The sequence below is a fragment of the Carcharhinus amblyrhynchos genome, chromosome 1, assembly GCF_965287045.1.
Source record: "Carcharhinus amblyrhynchos chromosome 1, sCarAmb.v2.hapA, whole genome shotgun sequence".
NCBI classification, from domain to species: domain Eukaryota; kingdom Metazoa; phylum Chordata; class Chondrichthyes; order Carcharhiniformes; family Carcharhinidae; genus Carcharhinus; species Carcharhinus amblyrhynchos.
This window is the reverse complement of record NC_137324.1, coordinates 178,789,071-178,813,866: the sequence shown is the minus strand read 5'-3', so window position 1 is coordinate 178,813,866 and position 24,796 is coordinate 178,789,071. Positions and strand designations below refer to the sequence as shown.

The 24,796-nt window shown below is 41.7% G+C and overlaps 1 protein-coding gene across 4 annotated transcripts in view; it reads right to left on the bottom strand.

The window, feature by feature from the left end:
- Nucleotides 1-24,796, bottom strand: part of uso1 (USO1 vesicle transport factor) — a 79,766-nt gene that overhangs the window by 49,400 nt on the left and 5,570 nt on the right. For 2 of the 4 annotated variants that reach the window (XM_080196122.1, XM_080196136.1), the window contains exons 2-6: nucleotides 19,819-19,905; nucleotides 17,803-17,867; nucleotides 7,849-7,928; nucleotides 5,664-5,678; nucleotides 1,340-1,443 (exon numbers count right to left, since the gene is read on the bottom strand). In XM_080196122.1, the coding sequence (XP_080052248.1) occupies nucleotides 1,340-1,443; nucleotides 5,664-5,678; nucleotides 7,849-7,928; nucleotides 17,803-17,867; nucleotides 19,819-19,905 (351 nt within the window). The remainder of the gene's footprint in view (nucleotides 1-1,339; nucleotides 1,444-5,663; nucleotides 5,679-7,848; nucleotides 7,929-17,802; nucleotides 17,868-19,818; nucleotides 19,906-24,796) is intronic. The other 2 variants (XM_080196131.1, XM_080196144.1) reach the window with 1 other exon arrangement.

The following is a 24,796-nucleotide window of genomic DNA, read 5'->3' as shown; positions in this document are numbered from 1 at the left end:
CCAGGATGCTGCCTGGTTTGGAGGGTAGGTCTTATGAGGAAAGGTTGAAGGAGCTGGGGCTTTTCTCTTTAGAGCAGAGGAGGATGAGAGGCGACTTAATAGAGGTTTATAAGATGATGAGGGGGATTGTTCAGGTGGATGTAGCTGTTACTAGGAGGCATAACTAGAACATAGAACACTACAGCATAAACAGGCCATTTGGCCCAGAAGTTGCACCGATCATATCCATATCTATCAGGCCTATCTATAACGCTCAATTCCAATAAATCCCATGTACTCATCCAGAAGTCTCTTAAAAGACACCAGCGAGTTCGCCTCTACCACCACCGACGGCAGCCGATTCCACTCACTCACCACCCTCTGAGTGAAAAACTTACGCCTGACATCTCCATAAGATTCATGGTGGGAGATATAGGAGGGATGTCCAAGGTAGATTCTTCACTCAGACAGTGGTTGGAGTGTAGAATGCACTGCCTGCTGTGATAGTGGAGTCGGACACTTTAGGAACTTTCAAGCGGTTATTGGATAGGCACATGGAGCATACCAGAACGATAGGGAGAGGATACTTGATCTTGGGATTGGACATAGCTCAGCACAACATTGAGGGCCGAAGGACCTGTACTGTGCTGTAATGTTCTATGTTCCATTTTGTACTCTGACCCCTTCAAATAAAACACCAGGAACTATTGATTGGCACCTACAACCTCCCTGTCAATTTCCTCAACCCTTCCCCACAGGAATCGCTCCTTGCTGGAGATGTTCAATTGCTGGTTACAGGACTAGGAATTCAGATCCTGTTCTCAAAGAACTCCATGCATGTACCCATCCCAATAGGGACCACCAGAAAGGGATCAGGAGCAGGAAGCCTGGGTTCTAGTCCTTATATTAATCTGAGGCACTGAAGACAACTGTAGTTCGGATATGACCTAACCTATAATTACCTGTTAATTCAGCATAGAATCATAGGTAAGACTGGAACTAAATCAATTCTGATTCCACTGAGCAATTTCTACATTTGACAGAAACTCAAAATTATAGCACGTTTGAAATCTTACTGATGGTCAGTGACAGAGTTTCAGAGGGGCAGTGAGGTTGGAGTTGGAGTTTTTCTATGTGGCTTGGAGGGCAGTTAAGCCAGCATTTCACAGTCTCCAGTCCTTTACTATCCATCGGTCAAAAACCCACTCTCCATTCACTTAGTCCACCATTTTCTCCCACTGTTAAACATCCCGATGAAATAAAAAGCAATAGTGAATCCATGGATCAATCTCCTCAGTATTTTCACAATCATCTGATTTTCTTAATCCACAACAGTGTTGAAATGGAATCAGAAACTGACCTCCAACAAGGATAAGAGTAGGGTTAGATTTTCTTGTTGTTTGATGAAAATCTCTGTGAACTGCCCAGCCAGATCATCCGAATTAGTCTTATGGGCATTCTCCTCTGAAAAAAATACAGAAGGGAAAAGAAATCACAGCTGATGTAAAGTCAGAAGACTCTGGTTGGGTGTCACCAGAATCCAGCGATGGAAGAAGTACAGTTAGAAGGAAGAAGCTGTTATAATAGAAAATTATTAAACAAAGCCAGCACAACAATGTGAAATAGACTAAAAGGTTAACAATCAAAAAGTTTTGTGAATACACAATAGCATTTACCAAGATCTTTGAATTTTCAGGTTGGGAAGAATTCAAATTTGTTAAAACATTCCTGCAGTATTTGAAAAAAACTGGTTGAAAGGCAGTGGAAACACTGTCTTCATTTCCTTGTGCGCACAGCATGCAGAAGCTTTGTGTTACATTCAAATTGGGCTATTCCCAGAGCATGATGTTACGACATTTGTTCTTTAAACTGATTAATGGTTGGGAGATCAATCATTAAGGCTCCTGAGATAGCACTTTCCAAAGCCATGAAAACTACCATCTAGAAAGACAAGGGCAGCAGACACATGGAAACACTATCATCTGAAGTTCCTCTTCAAGCTACTCACCATCCTGACTTGGACATCACCATTCTTTCATTGTTACTGTGTCAAAATCCTGAAACGCCCTTACCCAACAGCACAGTAGGTGTACCTACACCACATGAACTGCAACGGTTCAAGAAGGCAGCTCACCACCACCTTCTCATTGGCAAATCAGGTATTGGCAATGCCTGCGGCTCCTACATCTCATGAATAAATAAACATAAAAGGGCCTTGCTCACAGCTGGGATTCTCCAGTCCCGCTTCAGTAAATGGAGATTTGGCTGAATGCCAAACTCTGTTCGCGCTGGCAGCGGTGCTGGGACTTACAATATCGAAGAATTCCAGCCAAAGACAGTAACTACTTGCACAGAGGTTGAGGAGAATCAGAACCTCAGCATAGAAAGAGGCCAATCAGTCCATCAGACCTGTGCCAGCTCTTTTGCAAGAATCCTCATTAGTCCTATTCCCACCACCCCTAACCTTGGCTCTTTCCCCATAGCCATGCAATTTTCCCCTTTTTAAGTAAATCACCAACTTCCCTTTGAAAGTTATTATTAAATCAGTTCCACAGCCTTTTGAGGAGCACATTCCAGATCATAACTTGCTATCTAAACAAAATTCTCATTCACACCTGATCTTGTTTTTGCCAGAATCTTGTCTGTGCCCATTGGTTGTCAATGCTTGTGTCACTGGAAACAGGTTCTTCTCATTTTACTCTTACACCATCCTTCAATTCCAAAACACCATTATTAATCTATTGTTAATCTTCTCTACCGTAAAGGAAAACAATTTCAGCTTCTCCACTCTCTCCAGATAATTGAATTCCTTCATCCCTGCTATCAGGCAATAGAATTCCTCTGTACCAGATCCTATAGCTGGACATCCTAAGGTGTGAAGCCTAGAACTGAGTGAGAATGATCCAGCAGCCTAACCAGTGATTGCAGCAAAACAGTTACATTCACCCCCAATTTAGAATTCTGACTGCAATTCCATTATCATCTAAATTATGTTAATTACAGGCTAAATTAAACAGCAGGAGAAGCAATGAGATGTCACTGTACAGACTTCTATGATCCTAATTACCAATGCATGCAAAATTGGGTTTTGATAATAGGTCCAAAAAATTTGTGGACCTTCGCCTCGTCACAGATACTGAATAGCCAAGGACGGCACGGTGGCACAGTGATTAGCACTGCTGTCTCACAGCACCAGGGACCCAGGTTCAATATCAGCCTCAGGTCACTGTCTGTGTGGAGTCTGCATGTTCTCCCCATGTCCGCGTGGGTATCCTCCGGGTGCTCCGGTTTCCTCCCACAATCCAAAAGACGTACTGGTTAGGTGGATTGATCACGCTAAATTCTCCCTCAGTGTACCCGAACAGGCAACGGAATGCATCGACTAGGGGATTTTCACAGTGTCATCATTGCAGTGTTAACGTAAGCCTACTTGTGACACTAATAAATAATCTTTAAAAATCTTTTGAGTGCTTCTAACACTCAGTTTTTATCCAAACTGGCAGAAGGCCAAAAACATCTGCAGTCAATGTAATACCTTTATTGCAACAGTATTTCTTTAAATACAGAATTTCTCGTTGTTGGAAAAGGTTACATAAAGCAGTCCATGTGTAGAAACAGATCAAGGAATGTAAAAACAGACTTAGGAATACAAATGTTATCAAGAGTTGGGCCTTGTGACTAGTTTGTAGTTATATAATATGAAAATTTAATTGGGATTTTTTTCCCCCCCAGTTGAAAGGACAAGATTACATCTGATGGGCTCAATGTTATTCAAAGGATAAATGCTATTGCTTTGAAATTTACTTGGTATAATTTTAGCATCTACAAGAAAACAGCTTCCTACCAGTCTTGTTCCTGAGCCAAGAGTTTGTTTAGGATCAAAGTTCCTTCATAACATTATAACTGTTTGCCCTTAAATCTAAGTCTGTACAGTGACATTCCCATCGGAGATTGACTGCAGAGAAGCTCTGGAAGTTATAGACTATTACCATCTCTTTGTTTACAGAATCAATGTCACCTTTTAACTCACCTTTTCTGCAAGTTTTACGTTCAAATTTAGTGAATCTTCACTTTTACCACAAAGAATAAGTCCAAAGATACGCAGGTTAGGTGCATTGGCCGTGCTGAAGTGCCACTTAATGCCCCGGGATGTGTAGGTTAGAGAGATTAGTGAAGTAAATATGTGGGATTATGGGGATAGGGCCTGTGTGCAATTGATTCAATGGCCTCCTTCTGCACTGTAGGGTTTCTATGAATAGCCTTTGAATAACTTGTATCAAATAATTTGTACCTGTCATTTGCCACACTTTAGCAATTCCATTATCTGATTCACCTCCCCTATGTTACTCCATACTACTTTTCCTATGGCAGTCTCAGCCCATTTCTTATATCCCTCCCTTGGCACAGTGGTTAGCACTGCTGCCTCACAGTGCCAGGGACATGGGTTCAATTCCTGGCTTGGGTCATCGTCTGTGCAGAATCTGCACATTTTCCCCGTGTCTGCGTGGGTTTCCTCCGGGTGCTCCGGTTTCCTCCCACCTGCACATGCTCCAGTCCTGTGGGCACACTTGGTAACAGCCACCAACAAACCCACCCTTTAAACTCACCAATTAAAAGTGTGATCAGGCAATAAAACCTAATTTTATTCATAAATTTAGTACTTGCCTCTCATTGCATAAAATTGTACATAGGATTGCACTGATCATTAGTGTAATCTCCTCAGGTTTACACAGGTCTATCGACTTTCCTGCATTTAAAAAATGAGACTCAAACTCAAAATTACATGATCCCAACTTCCTGCCTTGGGATCATGATGTTAAATTTCAGCATTTCTATTGCTTTTTCACAGATCAAAGTAAAAAAATGCAGAATATTACAGAGGTTAGACCAGCCCAGTATTTGTAGCAATAGTAAAGGCCTTCAGTATGGAAAGATTAAGAAATAAAGTGAAGGAGAAAATTAAAGAATCAGGTGAGACAAACAAAGTTGCAAATGAAAAGCTCTTGCCCAACTGAAGCAGATTTTTATGCTAGTACCTACACTCAGCTAGATTGAGCAGATTTCTGTATAAAATCAACTTATTTCACAGGCTTTAGACCTGAAACTCCCTAAAGCTCTTTCAGTATTGGATTGCCAGGACATTTTCAGATTGTAATTACTCAGATCCAAAACAAAATTGCTCACTCAATTTGTGCACAAAATGTCTGCCATCCTGTGCATGTACATCAATATACACCATCTAAAAGTGGTTAGTCAGTCACCACACACAATGTACTGACAGTCATGTCAAAGCCACATTCTCAAAACATACCTGCTTTATGTTGAAAGCTTCGTTCTACCTTAAGATTAGTGATCAAGCTGCTTCTGAAGATAACATCTCTGAATTATTTGTTACGTGATGGGGCCTTTCAAGCCAGGAGTATTAGTTTGTGAGAAAAAACATGCATTTTCAGAGTGGGGTGTGTAGCAGGCAAACCAATTTAGAATTATCTTTGAATGTGGTTATTAACTGCTTCTTCTATTAGGAAGAGATGCACAAAGAATTAGATGCACTCTGACTTTCGAAAAACAAAAGCAATTAGTCCAGTTACTAAGTCTGCATTCAGGGCAGGCTGTTAAATTTGAAATGCTATTTCCATTTGCAAATTTATTTGAAGCGGTGCCGTACAAAATTAAATTTTTACCTTCAGATTCATCTGCTGAATTATACATGAAAGAGAAGAAACATCAACTGAGACAAAACAGATCATTACAAATGCAAAGCACTGTATTCAGCAGGCATGCCGAGGCGCTAATGCTCAAAACAAGTATGGTAATGAAACATGCCATAATACAAATTTAGAAATCGGGAACATGGGGAGAAAATCATGCTACTTTTAAAGATACATTATTCCCAAATTTTCCTATTTGTGCTTATGGTGTTTCAAGTTACTAAGATTAGCATTGGGAAAAAAAACTTCAGGTCTTTTATGCAGACTCAAATTTTTAAGACCAGACCAAAAGAAAAGCTCAAATCATACCAAGTACAGGCAAATAGTAGATGATTTGAGTACTGCTGAAAAAAAACATGCTACTGAAGCTTTGTCCTGCACTCTTCAGGACGCATGCAATTTCAAAGGAAAATTAGGTCAATACACTTGTTGGGATTTCAACAGCTTCATTTGCTAGAAGATTGGCTTTAACGGCATTCTACTTTGAAACACAGCTATGCGCGAGATGGCCTACAGATATTTTCTATGCCACAATTATTTTGAGTCATTGTTATATGTCAATGTTTGTAAATGCAAAAATTCTGCCTAAACTTTGATGATTTCATTTAAAACAGGAAATATTTCATTTCAACAGCTACCTGCTTTGCTTTTAATCTCAGCATTCCCCCACCCCTCACTATGTGCTGGCAGCCACCTCATCCTAGGCCTTTTGTTGCACCCTATCCAGTGCTTACCAGCCTGTGTGACCTGCTTGAAACTTAGTGCTTGGTTCTACCCACCAACCTAACTGTTACTGAATCAGCCTTGTGGCTGTCTCCCACTCGCCAAGTACAAAGCTTCACACTCCCATTAGTGATCCACCATCTCACATTTTATGGGCCCATGTAAAGTCTGTGACCCTCTCTCATCCTCCACACTGTATCCTCACCTCTTCAAAACATCTTGCCCCACAGTCTCAAACATTTTGTGCCAGTTAAACAATGACCAAAGTCTTTAACAAATTCCATAACTCAAAGCACAATACCACATCGAGATGATAATTGCTAGATCATTAAGTGCCTTAGCCAATGAGGGGATTTATTCATTACTTTAAAAACTGATTAAAATCAAAACTAAAAATGTTTAAAACTGATCTTTAATATCATTGCAGACAGTATGATAAATTCTGCCTTGATGCTTGGTGGACAGATAAACAGTATTATGTTACAGTTGTATAAAACGTTGGTTAGGCCACATTTGGAATACTGTGTCCAATTCTGATCACCACACTATCAGTAGGACATGGAGGCTTTGGAGAGAGTGTAGAAAAGGTTTACCAGGGTGTTGCGTGGTATGGAGGGTATTAGCTATAAGAAGGGATTGAATGAACTGCAATTGTTCTCCCTGGAAAGCCAGAGGCTGAAGGGACAACCTGATAGAAGTTCATCAAGTTATGAGAAGCATAAATAGGGTGAACAGTTGGTAGCGGCAGAAACCATAATAACATTAAAAAAAATACTTGGAGACACACGTAAAAGTACCATTATCTACAGGGCTTCAAGACCTAAAGTTGGGAAGTGAGAATGAGCTGGATCGCATTTATTTGCCATGCAGACACAAATGGCTAAATAGCCTGTATCGGAATGCCAACTCACCAGGGGAAATGCTACATCATGTCTACTCAATGTATTAAGTTATATGTATCATGCACTCATCCAAGTGTCATGCTTCCTATGAAGTTTTCTCTGATACATTATGTCCGTCACCCCGATTACAGAGCACAGCTTCATTCAGCATTTTTCCCTCAAAGTATTTTTAAGTGAAATTGAGACAGAAATGAGGAAACAGCTGTGATAAGTTTTATATGAGATAAAAATAACCTAATTTATTTTCAGATCAATCTCATTTCGATTTCAATCATCCACGGTACAGATCCAAGGTTTGCTATTCAATGATCTCATTGCGCCAGGCATTAATCCCCTTTCACGTGGCAGACCTAGCTCAAATCAAGACTCTCAAAATGGTCAATTTTCTGAGGTTTAGAAAGAAGCAATTTCAAAAGCAAAGCACACATTGAATTCAAAGAATGTGATCAGTGAAGATTAAGAGCTAATCACGATGTTAGAGTATACAGAAACTTTAGCTGGAAAGGATTGAGTTTTGAAATGCACCACTGTACCTGGTTCCTCCTCTTCAACATCATTGGAGATCAGATTGCAAAGAGTATCCAATGCAAAGCCAATAATTTCAGAGTCTGAGCTGAAGAGATAAGAAATGATATAAATATCCTTTCAAATCCAGACATGCAAATCCAAACTGGTATCAGTTGACTATAGGTCATCAACCTGAAATGTTAACTGCTTCTCACCGTAGATTTTGCCTGACCTACTGATTGTTTCCAACACTTCCTATTTTTATTATTGATAACATTGCTGTTTGTTTTTTTTAATCTTGCTCTTTAATTAATATACAAAACATTTTCCAAAAACATCCACAAACAAATGTCCAGTTATGATTATAGTATCTACGGGACAAAGAAAAATGCCCCATTCATCCTTGGTCTTCTCTTTGAAGTGCTGAAGAAATTAGCAATATTATCATAAAGAAATACCCACATAACAAAACCTTCAATGAGTTTACCAAAAACACTCTGGTCAAAACTTCATCAAATATTGACCTCAACAGCAGCAAGATGCCAAGAGGCAAGTGTTAGAGCCTTGGACCACCAGAATCTCAAACTACATTAGGATGCCAGACTAGACCTCAGTAATTTTTCAAGTTCTGCCTAAATGTGAAGATAGGATGCTTCACTCTGGCAGTAATTCCGCTGATAAATTCAGGATCTTTTATAGTAAAATAAAATTTCATAACAGTTTAACTACAGCTCTAAAAAGTGAAGCAGCTCAACTATTATCTGTTGAATAATTAAAGGTGAAAAGTAACAACTCTAATTTCTAATTTATGGCTGCTTCAGTTCCTAATAAGCGACATTTCTCTGACAAAAATTTACAATGCAACTTTAAATAGAGTTAGCAATCATAAATATACTTGCTACCATGGTTGTAAACAGCCTTGAAGCTTTCAGAGATTTTGTGGAAACAGCAGCTTGCCGACCTTGTCTTTAAAGAAACCCAAGCCAGAACTCAAAAGCTGTTCTCTCTGTGCTACATAGAACACTACAGCACAAACAGGCCCTTCGGCCCACGAGTTGCGCCGATCACATCAACACCTACCAACCTACAGACCTATCTATAACCCTCAATCTCATTAAACCCCATATACTCATCCAGAAGTCTTTTAAAAGACCCCAGCGAGTTCGCCTCCACCACCACTGACGGCAGCCGATTCCATTCACTCACCACCCTCTGAGTGAAAAACTTACCCCTAACATCACTTCTGAACTTCCCTCCTTGCACCTTAAATCTGTGTCCTCTCGTAGCAACCATTTCAACCCGGGGAAATAGCCTCTGAGAGTCCACCCTATCTATTCCTCTCAACATTTTGTAAACCTCTATCAGGTCGCCTCTCAACCTTCGTCTCTCCAGGGAAAAGAGTCCCAGCTCCCTCAACCTAACTTCATAAGGCATGCCTCCCAGTCCAGGCAACATCCTTGTAAATCTCCTCTGTACCCTCTCAATAGCTTCTACATCTTTCCTATAGTGAGGCGACCAGAACTGCGCACAATACTCTAAATGAGGCCTGACAAGGGTCTTATAAAGTTGCAGCATTACCTCCCGACTCCTAAACTCAATCCCTCGATTAATGAAGGTCAGTACACCATACGCCTTCTTGATCACCTCCTCCACCTGCGAGGCCGATTTAAGAGTCCTGTGGACCCGGACCCCTAGATCCTTCTGCTCTTCAACACTACTCAGACTTCTGCCCTTGATAGTGTACTCGTTCATCCCGTTGGTTCTGCCAAAATGGACGACTACACATTTATCCGCGTTGAAGTCCATCTGCCACTTCTCCGCCCAGTCCTGCATCCTATCTATGTCCTGCTGCAACTTTTGCCATCCTTCCAGACCATCCACAACACCACCGACCTTAGTGTCATCAGCGAACTTACTTACCCATCCCTCCACTTCCTCATCCAGGTCATTTATGAAAATGACAATCAACAAGGGTCCCAGAACAGATCCTTGAGGCACACCGCTGGTGACTGACCTCCATTCAGAAAAAGCCCCATCCACAACCACTCTCTGCCTTCTGCAGGCAAGCCAATTTTGGATCCACAAGGCCAAAGGCCCTTGGATCCCATGCCCTCTCACCTTCTCAAGAAGTCTTGCATGGGGGACCTTATCAAACGCCTTGCTGAAGTCCATGTACACTATGTCCACGGCACTTCCTTCGTCAATGTGTTCAGTCACATTATCGAAGAACTCAACTAGGCTTGTAAGGCACGACCTGCCCTTGACAAATCCATGCTGACTATTCCTGATCATGTCAAACCTCTCCAAATGTTCGTAAATCTTGTCCCTCAGAAGCCTCTCCATCAGCTTACCAACTACTGAGGTCAGACTCACCGGACGGTAATTTCCCGGGCTATCTCTGTTCCCTTTCTTGAAAATAGGAACTACATCCGCAATCCTCCAATCCTCCGGAACCTCTCCCGTCTCCATTGACGACGCAAAGATCATCGCCAGGGGCTCTGCAATCTCTTCCCTCGCCTCCCACAGTATCCTGGGGTACATCCCATCTGGTCCAGGCGACTTATCTACCTTGATAGAATTCAAAAGTTCCAACACATCCTCCTCCTTAATATTCACGTACTCAATCTTTTCCATCTGCTGCAAATCCATAACAAAATCTCCCAGATCAGCTTCCACTGTGAAAACTGAGGCGAAGTACTCATTAAGCACTTCTGCCATTTCTTCTGGTTCCACACAAACCTTTCCCCCCTCACCTTTTATAGGTCCTATCCCTTCTCTTCTTATCCTTTTACCTTTCACATATTTATAGAAGGCCTTGGGATTCTCCTTAATCTTACCCGCCAAGGTCTTCTCATGACCCCTCCTGGCTCTCCTAATTTCCCTTTTAAGTTCCTTCCTACAGTCCTTATACTCCTCAAGATCTTTAACCTCTCCTAATTCCCTGAACCTCTTATACACCTTCCCTTTCCTCCTGACTAGGTTCAACACAGCCTTTGTGCACCACGGTTCCCGCGACCTACCAAAACCCCCTTGTCTCATCAGAACGTTGTCATTCAGAGCTCCAGACACACATTCCTTGAATATCTGCCACCTTCCTTCGGTACTTTTCCCTAAGAACGCCTCCTTCCAGTTTATTTGTCCAAGTATCTTCCTGGCTTCTTCGTATCTCCCCTTACCCCAGACAAACACCTTCCCAGTCTGCCTGATCCTATCTCGTTCCAATGCAATTGTGAAGGAGATAGAATTATGGTCACCATTTCCAAGATGCTCTCCTACCGAAAGATCCATCACCTGCCCTGGTTCATTCGCCAGTACCAGGTCAAGTACAGCCTCTCCCCTCGTAGGCTTATCCACATACTGTGTCAGGAAACCTTCCTGAACACACCTAACAAACTCCTCCCCATCCAAACCCCTTACCCTAGGGATATTCCAGTCGATGTTTGGGAAATTGAAGTCTCCCATCACGACAACTCTGTTATTAAAACACCTCTCCAGAATCTGTTTCCCTATTTGCACTTCAACTTCCCTGTCACTATTGGGTGGCCTATAGAATACACCCAGCAAAGTTTTCGACCCTTTGCTGTTTGTAACTTCCACCCACAGAGATTCTGTAGACAGTCCCTCCACAACATCCTCTTTCACTGCAGCCATGACACTGTCCCTGATCAACAGTGCCACTCCACCACCCCTTCTGCCACCCTCCCTGTCCTTCCTGAAGCCTGGCACCTGAAGTACCCAGTCCTGTCCCCGAGACATCCAAGTCTCCGTAATGGCCACTACATCACAATCCCAAACAGCAATCCACGCCCTAAGCTCATCTACCTTATTCACTACACTCCTTGCATTAAAATATATACACTTCAGCCCCTCAGTCTGGGCATTTCCCATCTCCACCGCCTGTCTAACCTCCCTCCCATACTGCCTGCGGTCCTCCCCTACCTGGGAGCTAACCTCTTCCGTCCCAGTCTCCCCATCACAGTTCCCTCCCCCCATCCTTTCTAGTTTAAAGTCCCCCCGGTAGCCTTAGCCAGTCTTCCCGCCAAGATATTAGTCCATACCTGGTTCCTTCCATTAACCACATTATCACATGACCCTGCATACCTAAATCCACTTTCCTTATTTATTTATTGATTAGCGTCACAAGTAGGCTTACATTAACACTTCAACAAAGTTACTATGAAAATCCCCTAATACCACATTCTGGCACCTCTTCAAATACACTGAGGGAGAATTTAGCATGGCCAAAAACCCCAGGGGATTTTTTTTTAAACAAAAATCTATTAGTTCTCTCCTAAGTCAACACCATGGATGGGAATTTACAGCCTCACTTGAGGCGAGACTGGAAAATCCTGCCTGAGGTCAATGGGCATTTCCATTATGAGTCCCTCACCTGCTCTGATTCCGTGGCAGGCAGGGTAGCAGAATTCCGGTGCATGTGACTAAAATGAGTAATTATCCTGCTTACCCAATATCTGAAGTGCATTCTTCCCACCCTAACCCACCCCCCAGACGCACAGGCTGCAATTAGGAAAAAAAAACCTTTAAAACAGTTTACTATAAAAGAAGAAATAAAACATATCAATTGCCCACTTTCATCGCACAAGCACAGCCGCCCATGATATCAAGGCAATAATGAGTCATTTAGCAAATGCATATAATGCAGGAACCATTTCTCTGGAATAATTAAACACAAGACCTGCTTTCCTTGTGGCTTCAGGTACAAGCCTGAGCTGGCCCAAATAACACATGCTACAATTATACAACAGATTCTCTCTCATTCTTTTCGGGTACTGTAGCAAAAGTAGTCATCTATTCGTAAAAGGATCACAACTCCACACAGCCACATGCACAAGGGCTGTTAGCACCAACAGCTCCACATATTTATTTTGAAACAGAAGTACTAACCTCACAAACATATGTAAAGAAAACTACAAAACCAAAAACAGCCAAGCACAAATGCAAGATGTTTTTAAATTTGGTTTCAAACCACTAAAGTTTATAGCATAGAAGCAGATTATTCCTCCACAAGACACATGCTTTCTTATGACAATAGATACAGTAGCTGAAACATGTTTCACAACTTTTCCATTAGTTGTTTTTCACTGATTTCAGCAAGATTCAATAGAAACGGTTTAAAAGTTATTTTCTGATGGATGGCGGTAAATCTCTATGTCCTTTGTTGTGCTGTATCACAGCATCTTCTCTGTCCGGTTGGACAATTGTCTCCCTCGAGTGCTACCTCAACTTTGGGCTTCCAGTAGTAACAAGATCTGGACATTTCACAGAGCTTGACAAGCTTACATCCGCAATAACACAAACATCAACACACTCACATCCATTGACAATCTGAAATTGACAAGACATTTTAAACCCCTCCTGATTGAGTGTATTAATTAAAATAATTTTGTTAAAAGGAAAACTATGGAGCTGCCTTGTATTGGTAACCATTGGGGACCCGTGAAATTCCAGCTTGAATTTCCAGCAGCAATCAGTGGTCACTAACTTGCTAATATTTGAATTTTCATACAAGTAACTCCTCTATGTGAAAGAGCTTAGAACTGCTGTTCCGGGCAATTGGAGTAGACAGGAGGCAGCATGGTGCTCACTGGCAGCAGGGTATTATGGTCCTGCCATGGTCAACAGGGTTTCCTGAATGCACTCCTTGCTTCCGGGAAACTCGCAGAGGGGATGTGCCATCGGCAGGATTATAAGATCCCTCCGGCATAAATGATAGCAAGTTTTTGGCGATAGTGTTGAGGAGGAGAAGTTTATGAATTGTAATCTTCTTATAGAAGCTATAGCAAAGTTATATTGGAAAACTTCCAAACTAGAACTAGCTGAAGCAAAGTTCTGTGGAATTATATCTCCAATCTATCTCCCAGATCAGGGATGGTTTCTTAACTATGTTGGCTCAGATATTCCAGTCTCTGGATCACTGGAGAGCGGATATATGACCCAAGGTGCACATCAGGACCCTGTGGAGGTTTCAAAATGCTGACCTCTGTGGGAACTGCCCAGGGAGTTTCTACATCCAATGGGCATTTCTTCCTGGGGTTCACCACAAGAATCTCCAATGCTGAGCCAGACTCAGAGACTTTGGACACTTCCGACATGCTTGCCTGAATAGTTACCCAGGAAATGTGAGAAAAGAAAACCCCAAGTCTAACTCCTGGTAATGACACAATTGACCACCCTAATCACACTCACTGACCTCCTGACCCAGCAACAATCCTCGCCCCAATCTATCAACCTAACATGACTAGCCCCTAAAACCAAATCACTCTCCCAACCTGACCGAACTATCTTGACCCATCTACCAACTTACCTTGCCATCCCGCTACCCACCTAGCTATTGACTCATTCACTAACATTCACACTGGACATTTAAACTTACCTTATAGCAGTTAGTACAAAAACTATAGAACAAAGAAAATTACAGCACAGGAACAGACCCTTCGGTTCTCCAAGCCTGCACTGACCATGCTGCCTGACTGAAATAAAACCCCCTCTATTCCCAAACTATTCATGTACTTGTCAAGACGCCACCTAAGTCATTACCGTATTCACTTCCACTACCTCCCGGCAACAAGTTCCAGGCACCCACTACTCTGTGTAAAAAAACTTGCCTCGTACATCTTCTTTAAACTTTGCTCCATGCACTTTAAACCTATACCCCTAATAATTGACTTTTCCACCCTGGGAAAAAGCTTCTGACTATCCAATCTGTCCATGCCCCTCATAATCTTGTAGACTTCTATAAGGTTTCCCCTCAACCTCTGTTGCTCCAGTAAGAACAAACCAAGTTTCTCCAACCTCTCCTCATAACCAATGCCCTCCATACCAGGCAACATCCTGGTAAATCTTTTCTGAACCCTCTCCAAAGCCTCCATATCCTTCTGATAGTGTGGCGACCAGAATTGAACACAATATTCCAAGTGAGGCCTAACTAAGGTTCTATAAAGCTGCAACATGACTTGCCAATTTTTAAACTCGGTACCCCAGCCGATGAAGGCTAGCATGCCATATGCCTTCTTGACTACCTTCTCCACCTGCGTTGCCACTTTCAGTGACCTGTGTACCTGTACACCCAGATCCCTTTGCCTATCAATACTCTTAAGGATTCTGCCATTTGCTGTATATTTCCTATCTATATTAGACCTTCCAAGGCGCATTACCTCACATTTGTCTGGATTAAACTCCATCTGCCATCTCTCCGCCCAAGTCTCCAACTGATCTATATTCCGCTGCATCCTCTGATGTTCCTCATCGCTATCTGCAAATCCAACAACTTTTGTGTCGTCCGCAAACTTACTAATCAATTCAGTTACACTTTCCTCCAAATCATTTATATATATTACAAACAGCAAAGGTCCCAGCACTGATCCCTGAGGAACACCACTTGTCACAGCCCTCCATTCAGAAACACACCCTTCCGCTGCTACCCTCTGTCGTCTTTGAGCGATCCAGTTCTGTATTCACCCTGCCAGCTGACCTCTGATCCCATGCGACTTCACCTTCTGCACCAGTCTGCCATGAGGGACCTTGTCAAAGGCCTTATTGAAGTCCATGTAGACAACATCCACTGTCCCACCCTCATCAATCATCTTCGTCACTTCCTCAAAAAACTCGATTAAGTTAGTGAGACACGACCTCCCGTTCACAAAACCATGTTGCCTCTCACTTATTTCCAAGTGAGAATAAAGCCTGTCTTGAAGAATCCTCTCCAATAATTTCCCTACCACTGATGTAAGGCTCACCGGCTTGTAATTACCTGGATTATTCTTGCTACCCTTTTTAAACAAAGGAGCAACATTGGCTATTCTGTAATCCTCTGGGACCTCCCCTATAGCCAGTGAGGTTACAAATATTTTTCTCAAGGCCCCAGCAATTTCTTTCCTTTCCTCCTCAATATTCTGGGATATATCCCATCAAGCCCTGGGGACTTGTCTACCTTAATGTTTCTCAAGAACCCCAATACCACCACCTTTTTAATCTCAACATGACTCAAACTATCTACACATTCTTTCCCAGACTCATCATCCACCAAGTCTTTCTCTTTGGTGAATACTGACGCAAAGTACTCATTTAATACCTCACCCATTTTCTCTGGCTCCACGCATAGATTCCCTCCATTGTCCTTGAGTGGGCCAATCCTCTCCTTGGCTACCTCTCGCTCTTGATATGTATAAAAAGCCTTGGGATTTTCCTTAATCCTGCTAGCCAATCCTAATGACCCCTTTTAGCCCTTCTTACTCCTTGCTTAAGTTTCTTTCTACTTTCTTTGTATCCCACACTTGCTTCGTGTGTTCCCAGCCTCCTACCTTTGACAAATGCTTCCTTTTTCTCTTTGACTAGGCTCACAATATCTCTTTGTTATTCAAGGTCCCAAAACTTGCCATACTTATCCTTCATCCTTCCAGGAATCTGCCCGTCCTGAATCCCTATCAACTTACACTTGAAAGCCTCCCTCATGCCAGATGTTGATTTGCCCTCAAACATCTGCCCCCAGTCTACATTCTTCAGTTCCTGCCTCATATTGTAGTAACTAGCTTTCCCCCAATTTAGCACCTTAACTTGAGAATTACACTTATCTTTATCCATCAGTACCTTAAAGCTTACTGAATTGTGGTCACTGTTTCTGAACTGCTCTCCTACTGAAACACCTGCCCAGGCTCATTCCTCAATACCAGGTCCAGTATGGCCCCTTCCCTAGTTGGACTACCTACATCTGTTTCAGGAAACCCTCCTGGATGCTCCTTACAAACTCTGTCCCATCCATGCCCCTAGCACTAAGTGAGTCCCAATCAATATTGCAAAAATTAAAATCTCCCACCACAACAACCCTGTTACTTTTACACTTTGCTAAAATCTGCCTACATATCTGTTCCTCAGTATCTTGTTAGCAGTTGGGTGGCCTATAGTAAACCCTCAACATTGTGACTACACCTTTCCTATGCCTGAGCTCTACCCTGTATGAGCCCTCCGATGTGTCCTCACGGAGTACAGCTGTGATATAGTGTAAAGTTTCTTTAATTCTGCTCTTAAAAAGGAGGAAAAATCCATAATCCAGTTTCCATTTATTGAAATAATTATGTTTTTGTCAAGCAGTACGACATGGACAACTTTACTGCACAATAAGATAACTATCAAGTACTTTAGACTTTCAGGCTGATAACTAATCAGAATAAAGCCAGTGGCTGTGCTTCCAATTTGCTTTGCCATATACTCCAAAGATTTTCAGGTTTCTACTGTTGCCATGGTGGAGCTTGAAACAAATGCATTAGGATTAATTTGACAGCCATATTATACATCAGGGCCTTAACATTCCCAGCTGCTTCCAACAGGTCTTAGATTTCATACACTGATTGTAGCTACTATCCATGATGTACTGCTAGTCTGCTCTTGCATCTTGCTGCCTCAGCCATAGAACAGTAATAGTGCCAGATAAGATTCCAGAATGCTATACCAAACTCAAAACTGACAGGGTCAAAGTATAAAAGTAGGCAGTAATGGTTTCCGGACAGATCACAATGGTACTGATAGGAAAACCGACGCCATGGAAAATGTCATGCTTTAGAATTCCAAAAAGTATGGAGACAAATCAATGCATAATAGTCAAAACTAAAAACACAAAATGTTGGAAATAGTCAGTAAGCATCTTTCATGAAAAAACCAATCACAATTCAGCTGTAAAAATTTGGCAGGTTAGTGACTCACATCCTCACCTTATAATCCTGAATAGAACTCAATCTACATTTAAAACAAGCTGTTAATATAGCAATATCATCTCTCAACTCTCAAACAATCGCTGAGAGAGAATAGCTCTCCAGTTTCAATTTATAAATTAGATAGTTTTACTTTATTAACTTCCAAATATAAAAAGGCACAATTTCTAGACACATCCTTGCTAATACTTGTTGCTTGAAACAAGTTTCATAATATTTAAGTGTTTTTTTCCATATACAGGAATAGATACATACCGGTCTGTCTGCAGCACATTGATAAGGTGTTCCATGGCCTGACTGCCCACTTCAAGGCGATATTTCTAAACAACAGAAAAAAATTAAACAAGCATTTTTGAGGACTAAAAATGCTCATCACATCCTCCTGCAGCTGTTTTTTAATGATTAGGAGTAATAAGGAAAAAAGCAAGTGTTTAAACAGGATGGAAGAACAAAGAGATTGAGGGTACACAGTGAAATATTACAAGCTGCTGCATGTTAGCAAAGCTATAAAAATGCAAAAAAAGCACCCGAGGTCATTTACAATTTTAATGCATAATAAAATAACTATCAAGTACTTTAGACTTTTAGACTGATTATTAATCAGAATAAAGTCAGTGGCTGCACTTCCAATTTGCTTTGCCATGTACTTCAAAGATTTTCAGGTTTCTACTGTTGCCAGGGTGGAACTGGGAACCAATGCAGTAGGATTAATTTGACAGCCATATTATACATCAGGGCCGTAATGTTTCCAGCTGCTTCCAACAGAATTCCAACAATGCTAAATTTCTGTAGGACCTTGGAAGCACTGTGCACATTTCTGGTTCCTATATGACAATAAGGATGTAGGAATCATTGGAGAAGGTGCAGAAAAGATTCACAGAAATTATTAGAACTATCTGTATAAGGTGCTGGTGAAATCACATCTGGAGTACTGTGTACAGTTTTGCTCTCCTTACTTGAGAAAGGATATACTGGCGCTGGAGGAGGGGCAGAGGAGATTCACTAGGTCGATCCCAGAGTTGAGAAAATTGGCTTATGAGGCGAGATTGAGTAGACTGGGGCTACATTTATTGAAATTCAGAAGAATGAGAGGAGATTTTAAAGAAACATATAAGATTATGAAGGGAATAGATAAGATAGAAACAGGGAAGTTGTTTCCATTGGCAGGTGAAACTAGAACTAGGTGGCATAGCCTCAAAATAAGGCGAAGCAGATTTAGGACTGAGCTGCGGAGAAACTTCTTCACACAAAGAGATGTCAATCTGCAGAAGTCCCTGCCCAGTGAAGCAGTTGAGGCTACCTCATTGAATGATTTCAAGACAAGGACAGATAAATTTTCGAGCAGTAAAGGAATTAAGGGTTATGGTGAACGGGCGGATAAGTGGAGCTGAGTCCAGAAAAAGATCAGCCATGATCTTATTGAATGGCGGAGCAGGCTCGAGGGGCCAGTTGGCCTACTCCTGCTCCTGGTTCTTAAGTTCTTATCAATATTGAACAGGTTGCAATTCTTTTGTCAAAAAGAGAGAAGCTGGAGGAGTGACCTAATAGAGATCTTTACAATTATGAAGTATGATAGGGAAGACGCAGAGAATGCCTCCACTTGCGGGACAGTCCAAAATTAGAGGTCACGTATAAAATAGACATTAATAATCTCTCCAGCTACTCAGGAGAAACTTCTTCCCCCAGAGAGTGGAGAGTGTGTGGAACGCACTACCACATGGATTAGTTTGGCCAAACAGCATAGGTGTTATTTAAAGGTAATGTAGACAAACATGTGAGAATAAAGAATGGAAGAATATGTTGATAGGTTGAGAGAAACCCCAAGAATGGGTGAAAGGAAGGTGGGATAAGGATATCTGGATCATAAGAAAAGGCAAAGACCTTTACTGCTCCACAATATCCATTTCTATGCAGTAGAATTTTAAATAGATGTCAGTCCATGATCGATGCTAATTCATCCACCTTCACCGACATTACTTCAAACACATTTCTATATAACGCATGTTTTATTTAATTTGGATCAAAATCAATATGCCTCGATAGGATGAGGTGCATTAGCTCAAATTGCGGGCTGCAGAATCATCGCCTCTGGAAGCGAACAACTAAACCACATGGCCACTAAAATCACACATCTCAAATTAGGGATTTTAGGATAATGCAAGAAAATGACATTGAGATCGATCAACCATTATCTAACTGAATGGTGCAGCAGGTTCAAGGGACCAAATGGCCTGATCCAGGGACTCAATAGCCGAAAAATTAATTATATACCTTAGATAGTGCTTTGAGTGCACGGACGGCATCCCTGCGGTCATCCAATAGTGTTGAAGAGGCAACTCGGTCACACAGTTTCTGAACCTGTTACAGATAACGAAAGAACAACATTGTGATCAAACATTGCCAAGATGACAAAAATGTTAATCTAACCAAAAGTGTCATTCAAGGATTGGAAGCCACTGCTAAAATCCAGTTAAGAGTAGCTTCTATGACTTGACTGTCATAGGATCAAAGAATGGCCACAGCATAGGAGATGGCCATTCAACCCATTATGTCTGTGCTGGCCTTCTGAATGAGCAAATCACAGTGTCATGTCCCCACTTTTGGCCCCTTGTTCTGCAATTCTTTCCTTTTCAGATAATGATCTCTGCTCTCAGACAACAAAATAGACAAAGAGAACCATCAATAAGAACATAACAGCTCTGGCGGCACGGCAGCACAGTGCTTAGCACTGCTGCTTCAAGCTCCAGGGACCTGGGTTCGATTCCCGGCTTGGGTCACTGCCTGTGCGGAGTTTGCACATTCTCTTTGTGTCTGCGTGGGTTTCCTCCGGGTGCTCTGGTTTCCTCCCACAGTCCAAAGATGTGTGGGTTAGGTTGATTGGCCATGCTAAAATTGCTCCTTAGTGTACTAGGATACTTCGGTTAGAGGGATTAGCGTGTAAAATATATATGGATATGGGGGTAGGGCCTGGGTGGGATTGTGGTCAGTGAAGACTCAATGGGTCGAAGGGCCTCTTTCTGCACTGTAGGATTCTATGATTCTATGAGCTCAATACTGAAGGCCTATCTTGGGCAAAATGTCAGCTACTTGTAAAGGAACTCTCTGACAGGAACGTCACCCTACAAGAAACCCAACTCATGAACTGCTCCAGCCATCTAACCCACATTTCTGGCTGCTGATTTATCGCAAACAAGGATATGACCAGCCGCCGACATCAAGGAAAGTCTTACCAAAGACAAGCAGACCCAAAATCAGATGACCTCCCACTCCATCTCCAATGTAGATAACCCGACCATCACAAATGTCTTATAAGCCACTAACTGATTTGGACTCAACATTATAATACAGCCTACAATAGATTCAACCACTTATACTAATAGCTTCAACACCAACATTACACATTGGAATACCTCAATAACAGCACAGAATTGTCAGACTGGCTTGTATCGATGACCTAGAATTTCTACATAATGCAAACCAGCCATTCCATCAGATAGAAGGTCATGATCCTTGTTTCATGACCTACAACAACAACAGCTGACTCCTGATGAGCTTCCAACAAGTACTGTCCATCTTATCCCATTCCCAACATCACTCTCTGACATCAGTTTTGATCCATAAACTCCAACACAAAAGTATGACAGAATCTGCGAAACGGAAACTGGGATACCTACAGCAGATACACAAATCCCATCCCTACCCAAAAACTGCACGGCTTTACTCAACTTCTCAAACTAGCAGCCACCTAATTTCTTTCCTGGGGCTTCAGAAAAACTTCAGCCTCTGCTGGACCCCAGAAAGTGAACGGCTCCTTGAACAATACTGGAAAGGTGGAGGCCCTGTGACAATAGCATTGAGTCCTTTGAGGAAGGATGCTTCATAAGATGGTGGGAAAGAATTGAGACCACTGAATCCACTGACAAGCAAAAGGATGGAAACCACTCCTTCTTCGGAACAGTTGAGCAACAACCACATCAGCAGTCAAGAGCCAAAGCTAGATGCTGTCATTTCACAACTCCTAATAAGCTCAAAGATACAGGCCCACAGGGAAGGTGAGCAATGACAATAAAAACAACCCTGATGCAATCTCTCAAAACTGCCCACAGCAGACAGATTATCAAACCCTTACACACAAGAGGAAGTGGACAATGCCCTGGTGGCTACTAATTCAGGTAAAGCAGGAGTTGATGGGATTCACTGAGAAATTGCTGAAGAACATCAGATTACAGAGAAAGAAGTGATTAGCAAAGCTGTTTATCAAACTCCTCAGCACACGCACCATTCCAAACATCTGACAGCAACGCAAAGTAAATGGCAGAATCTTTAGAATCGTTTACGTACACAGGGATCTAGGCATATAGGTCCACAGTTTCCTGAACGTGGCAACATAAGTGGATTAGGTGCTTAAGAAGGCATACGGCATGCTTGCCTTCATCAGTGGGGGCAGAGTGTAAAAACTGGCGAGTCAGGTTGCAGCTGTACAGAACGTTAGTTGGGCCACATTTGGAGTACTGCATATAGTTCTGGTTGCCACGCTACCAGAAGTGTGAAGATTTTGAACAGTACAGGAAAGGTTTATCAACATGTTGCCTGATTTGGAGGGGATTCGTTATGAGGAGAGATTGGACAAATGTGCTTTCACTTAAACATCATAGACTGAGGGGAAACCTGACAAAAGTTTACAAAATTATGAGAAGCATAGATAGAATGGCTAGCCGGAGTCTTTTCCGTTAGAGAGATAACGGGAGCTTGTCAGAAAGTTGCATATGGACCAGAAAAATCATTTGGGCAAAATTAGCACTGTCCAGGACTTCATATTAGGTTTTCCAGATTAGTTTCTAAGAACAGCCATGTACTGGAGCCAAACAGTGAACCAGCTATACTAGACCTGATATTGTGCAATGAGATAAGATTAATTAATAACCTCATAGTGAAGGCATCCTAGGTAGCAGTGATCAAAACACGGTCGAATTTTACCTTCAGTCTGACAGAGAGAAGAGTGGGTCCAAAACAAAAATTTTGAACTTAAATAAGGGTAAATAATAAGAGCTGGCTAAAGTGAACTGGCAAACGATGTTAAGGGATATGTCATTAGGGATGCAGTAGCAAACATTTAAAAGAATATTTCAGAAAAATCGCAGAATAGGTATATTCTAACGAAAAACAAAATATCCAAAGGGAAAACCTGCCATCCTTGGGTTAACTAATAAAGTATTAAAAAGAAACATAGAAACCCTACAGTACAGAAAGAGGCCATTCGGCCCATAGAATCTGCACCAACCACAATCCCATCCACGCCCTACCCCCATATCCTTACATACTTACTAATTCCTCTAACCTATGCATTTCAGGACACTAAGGGCAATTTTTAGCATGGCCAATCAACCTAACTGGCACGTTTTTGGACTGTGGGAGGAAACCCACGCAAACAAGAAGAACGTGCAAACTCCACACAGACACTGACCCAAGCCAGTAATCGAACCCAGGTCCCTGGAGCTGTGAAGCAGCAGTGCTAACCACTGTGTTCCACCATGCGTCCTATGTTTTTTTTTGTTATTAAACTTTAAGAAAAATCATAATTGCACAAAGTTGGATGGTAGTTCAGAAGATTGAACAGATTTAAAAAACAGCAAAAAATGACTAAAAGATTAATAAGGAAGAAAAATTGGAGTACATGAGAAAGCCAGTTAGAATAGCGTTTCTCTGGACATAAAAAAAAAAGTTAGCAGAGCATAGATCTATACAAAGTGATTCTGGAGAATTGATAATGGAAAATAAGGAGATGGCAGATAAATTGAACAGGTATGTTGCATTTGCATTGATTTTGGAGGATACAAGTAAAATCCCAGAAACAGCTGTAAATCAGGAAATAGAAGGGATGGAGGAACTCAGGAAAATTACAAATTGTTGGAGTCGCAGGCATACAAAATGCCTGGGTCCTGATGGTCTTCATCCTAGGGTTTAAAAGAAGTTTCTAATGAGATAGCTGATGCATTGGTATTAAGTTTCCAAAACTCCCTCAATCTGGGGAAGGTCCGATTAGATTGGAAGATATAAATGTTTCTTCAAAAAGAGGAGACAAAAAATGCGTAACTGTAGACCAGTTAGCTTAGCATCTATCAGTGAAAAGGTGAGAAGCCATTGTTAACGAAATTATAGCACAGCACTTGGTATGCTCAAAATAATGAAACAGATTCAATATGGTTTTGTGGAAGGGAAATCATGTTTAACCAACTTATTGGAATTCTTTGAGGAAGTGACGCGTGTCGATAAAACGGAACTGGTGGATCTGCAGTAAATAGATTGTCAGAAGACATTTGATGAAGTGCCATTTCAGACGCTATTATGGAAAATAAAAGCTCATGTCATCGGGGGTAACATATTTGCATGGATAGAAGATTGGCTGGCTAACAGCAAATATAGAACAGGTATAAATGGACTTTTTTTAGATTGGAGGTTGGCAAGGTGTAATATGTGGTGTGCCACAGGGATCAGAGCTGGGACCTCAAATGTTTTCAATTTATATGAATGACTTGGATGAAGGAATTGAAGAGTCAGTTGCCAAATTCACTGATGACATGAAGATAGATAAGGTAAGTTGTGAAGAGGGCATGAGGGGGCTATGAAAAATATAGGTAGGTTGCGTTGATCTTACATCGAGTCGATCTTTCTCTACACCCCTGCTATGACTGTAACACTATATCCTGCACCCTCTCCTTTCCTTTCCTCCTTCATGCACTCTATAAATGGTATGCTCTGTCTGTGTAGCGTGCAAGAAACAATATTTTTCACTGCATCCCAATACGTGACAATAATAAATCAAATTAAGTGCATAGATGAAGAGCTGGCAAACGCAGCATAACGTGGGAAATTGTGAAATTGTCCATTTTGGTAGGAAGAATAAAAAAGCATATTATCTAAACAGTGAGAGATTGCAGAGCTCTGAACGTCCTAACGCATGAATCACAAAGGTTAGCATGCAGATACAGCAAATAATTTGCAAAGCTAATAGAAGGTTACCATTTATTGCAAGGGGAATTGAATTCAAAAGTAGGAAAGTTATGCCCAAGTTATACAGGGCATTGGTGAGACCACATTTGAAGTACGGTGTACAGTATTGGTCACCTTTAAAGATGCAAGTGCACTGACAGCAGTTCAGAGAAGGTTCACCAGTAGATGGGTTGTCTTATAAGGGAACGTTGGACAGGCTATCTGATGGGAGTTTAGAAGAATAAGAGTGACTCAATTG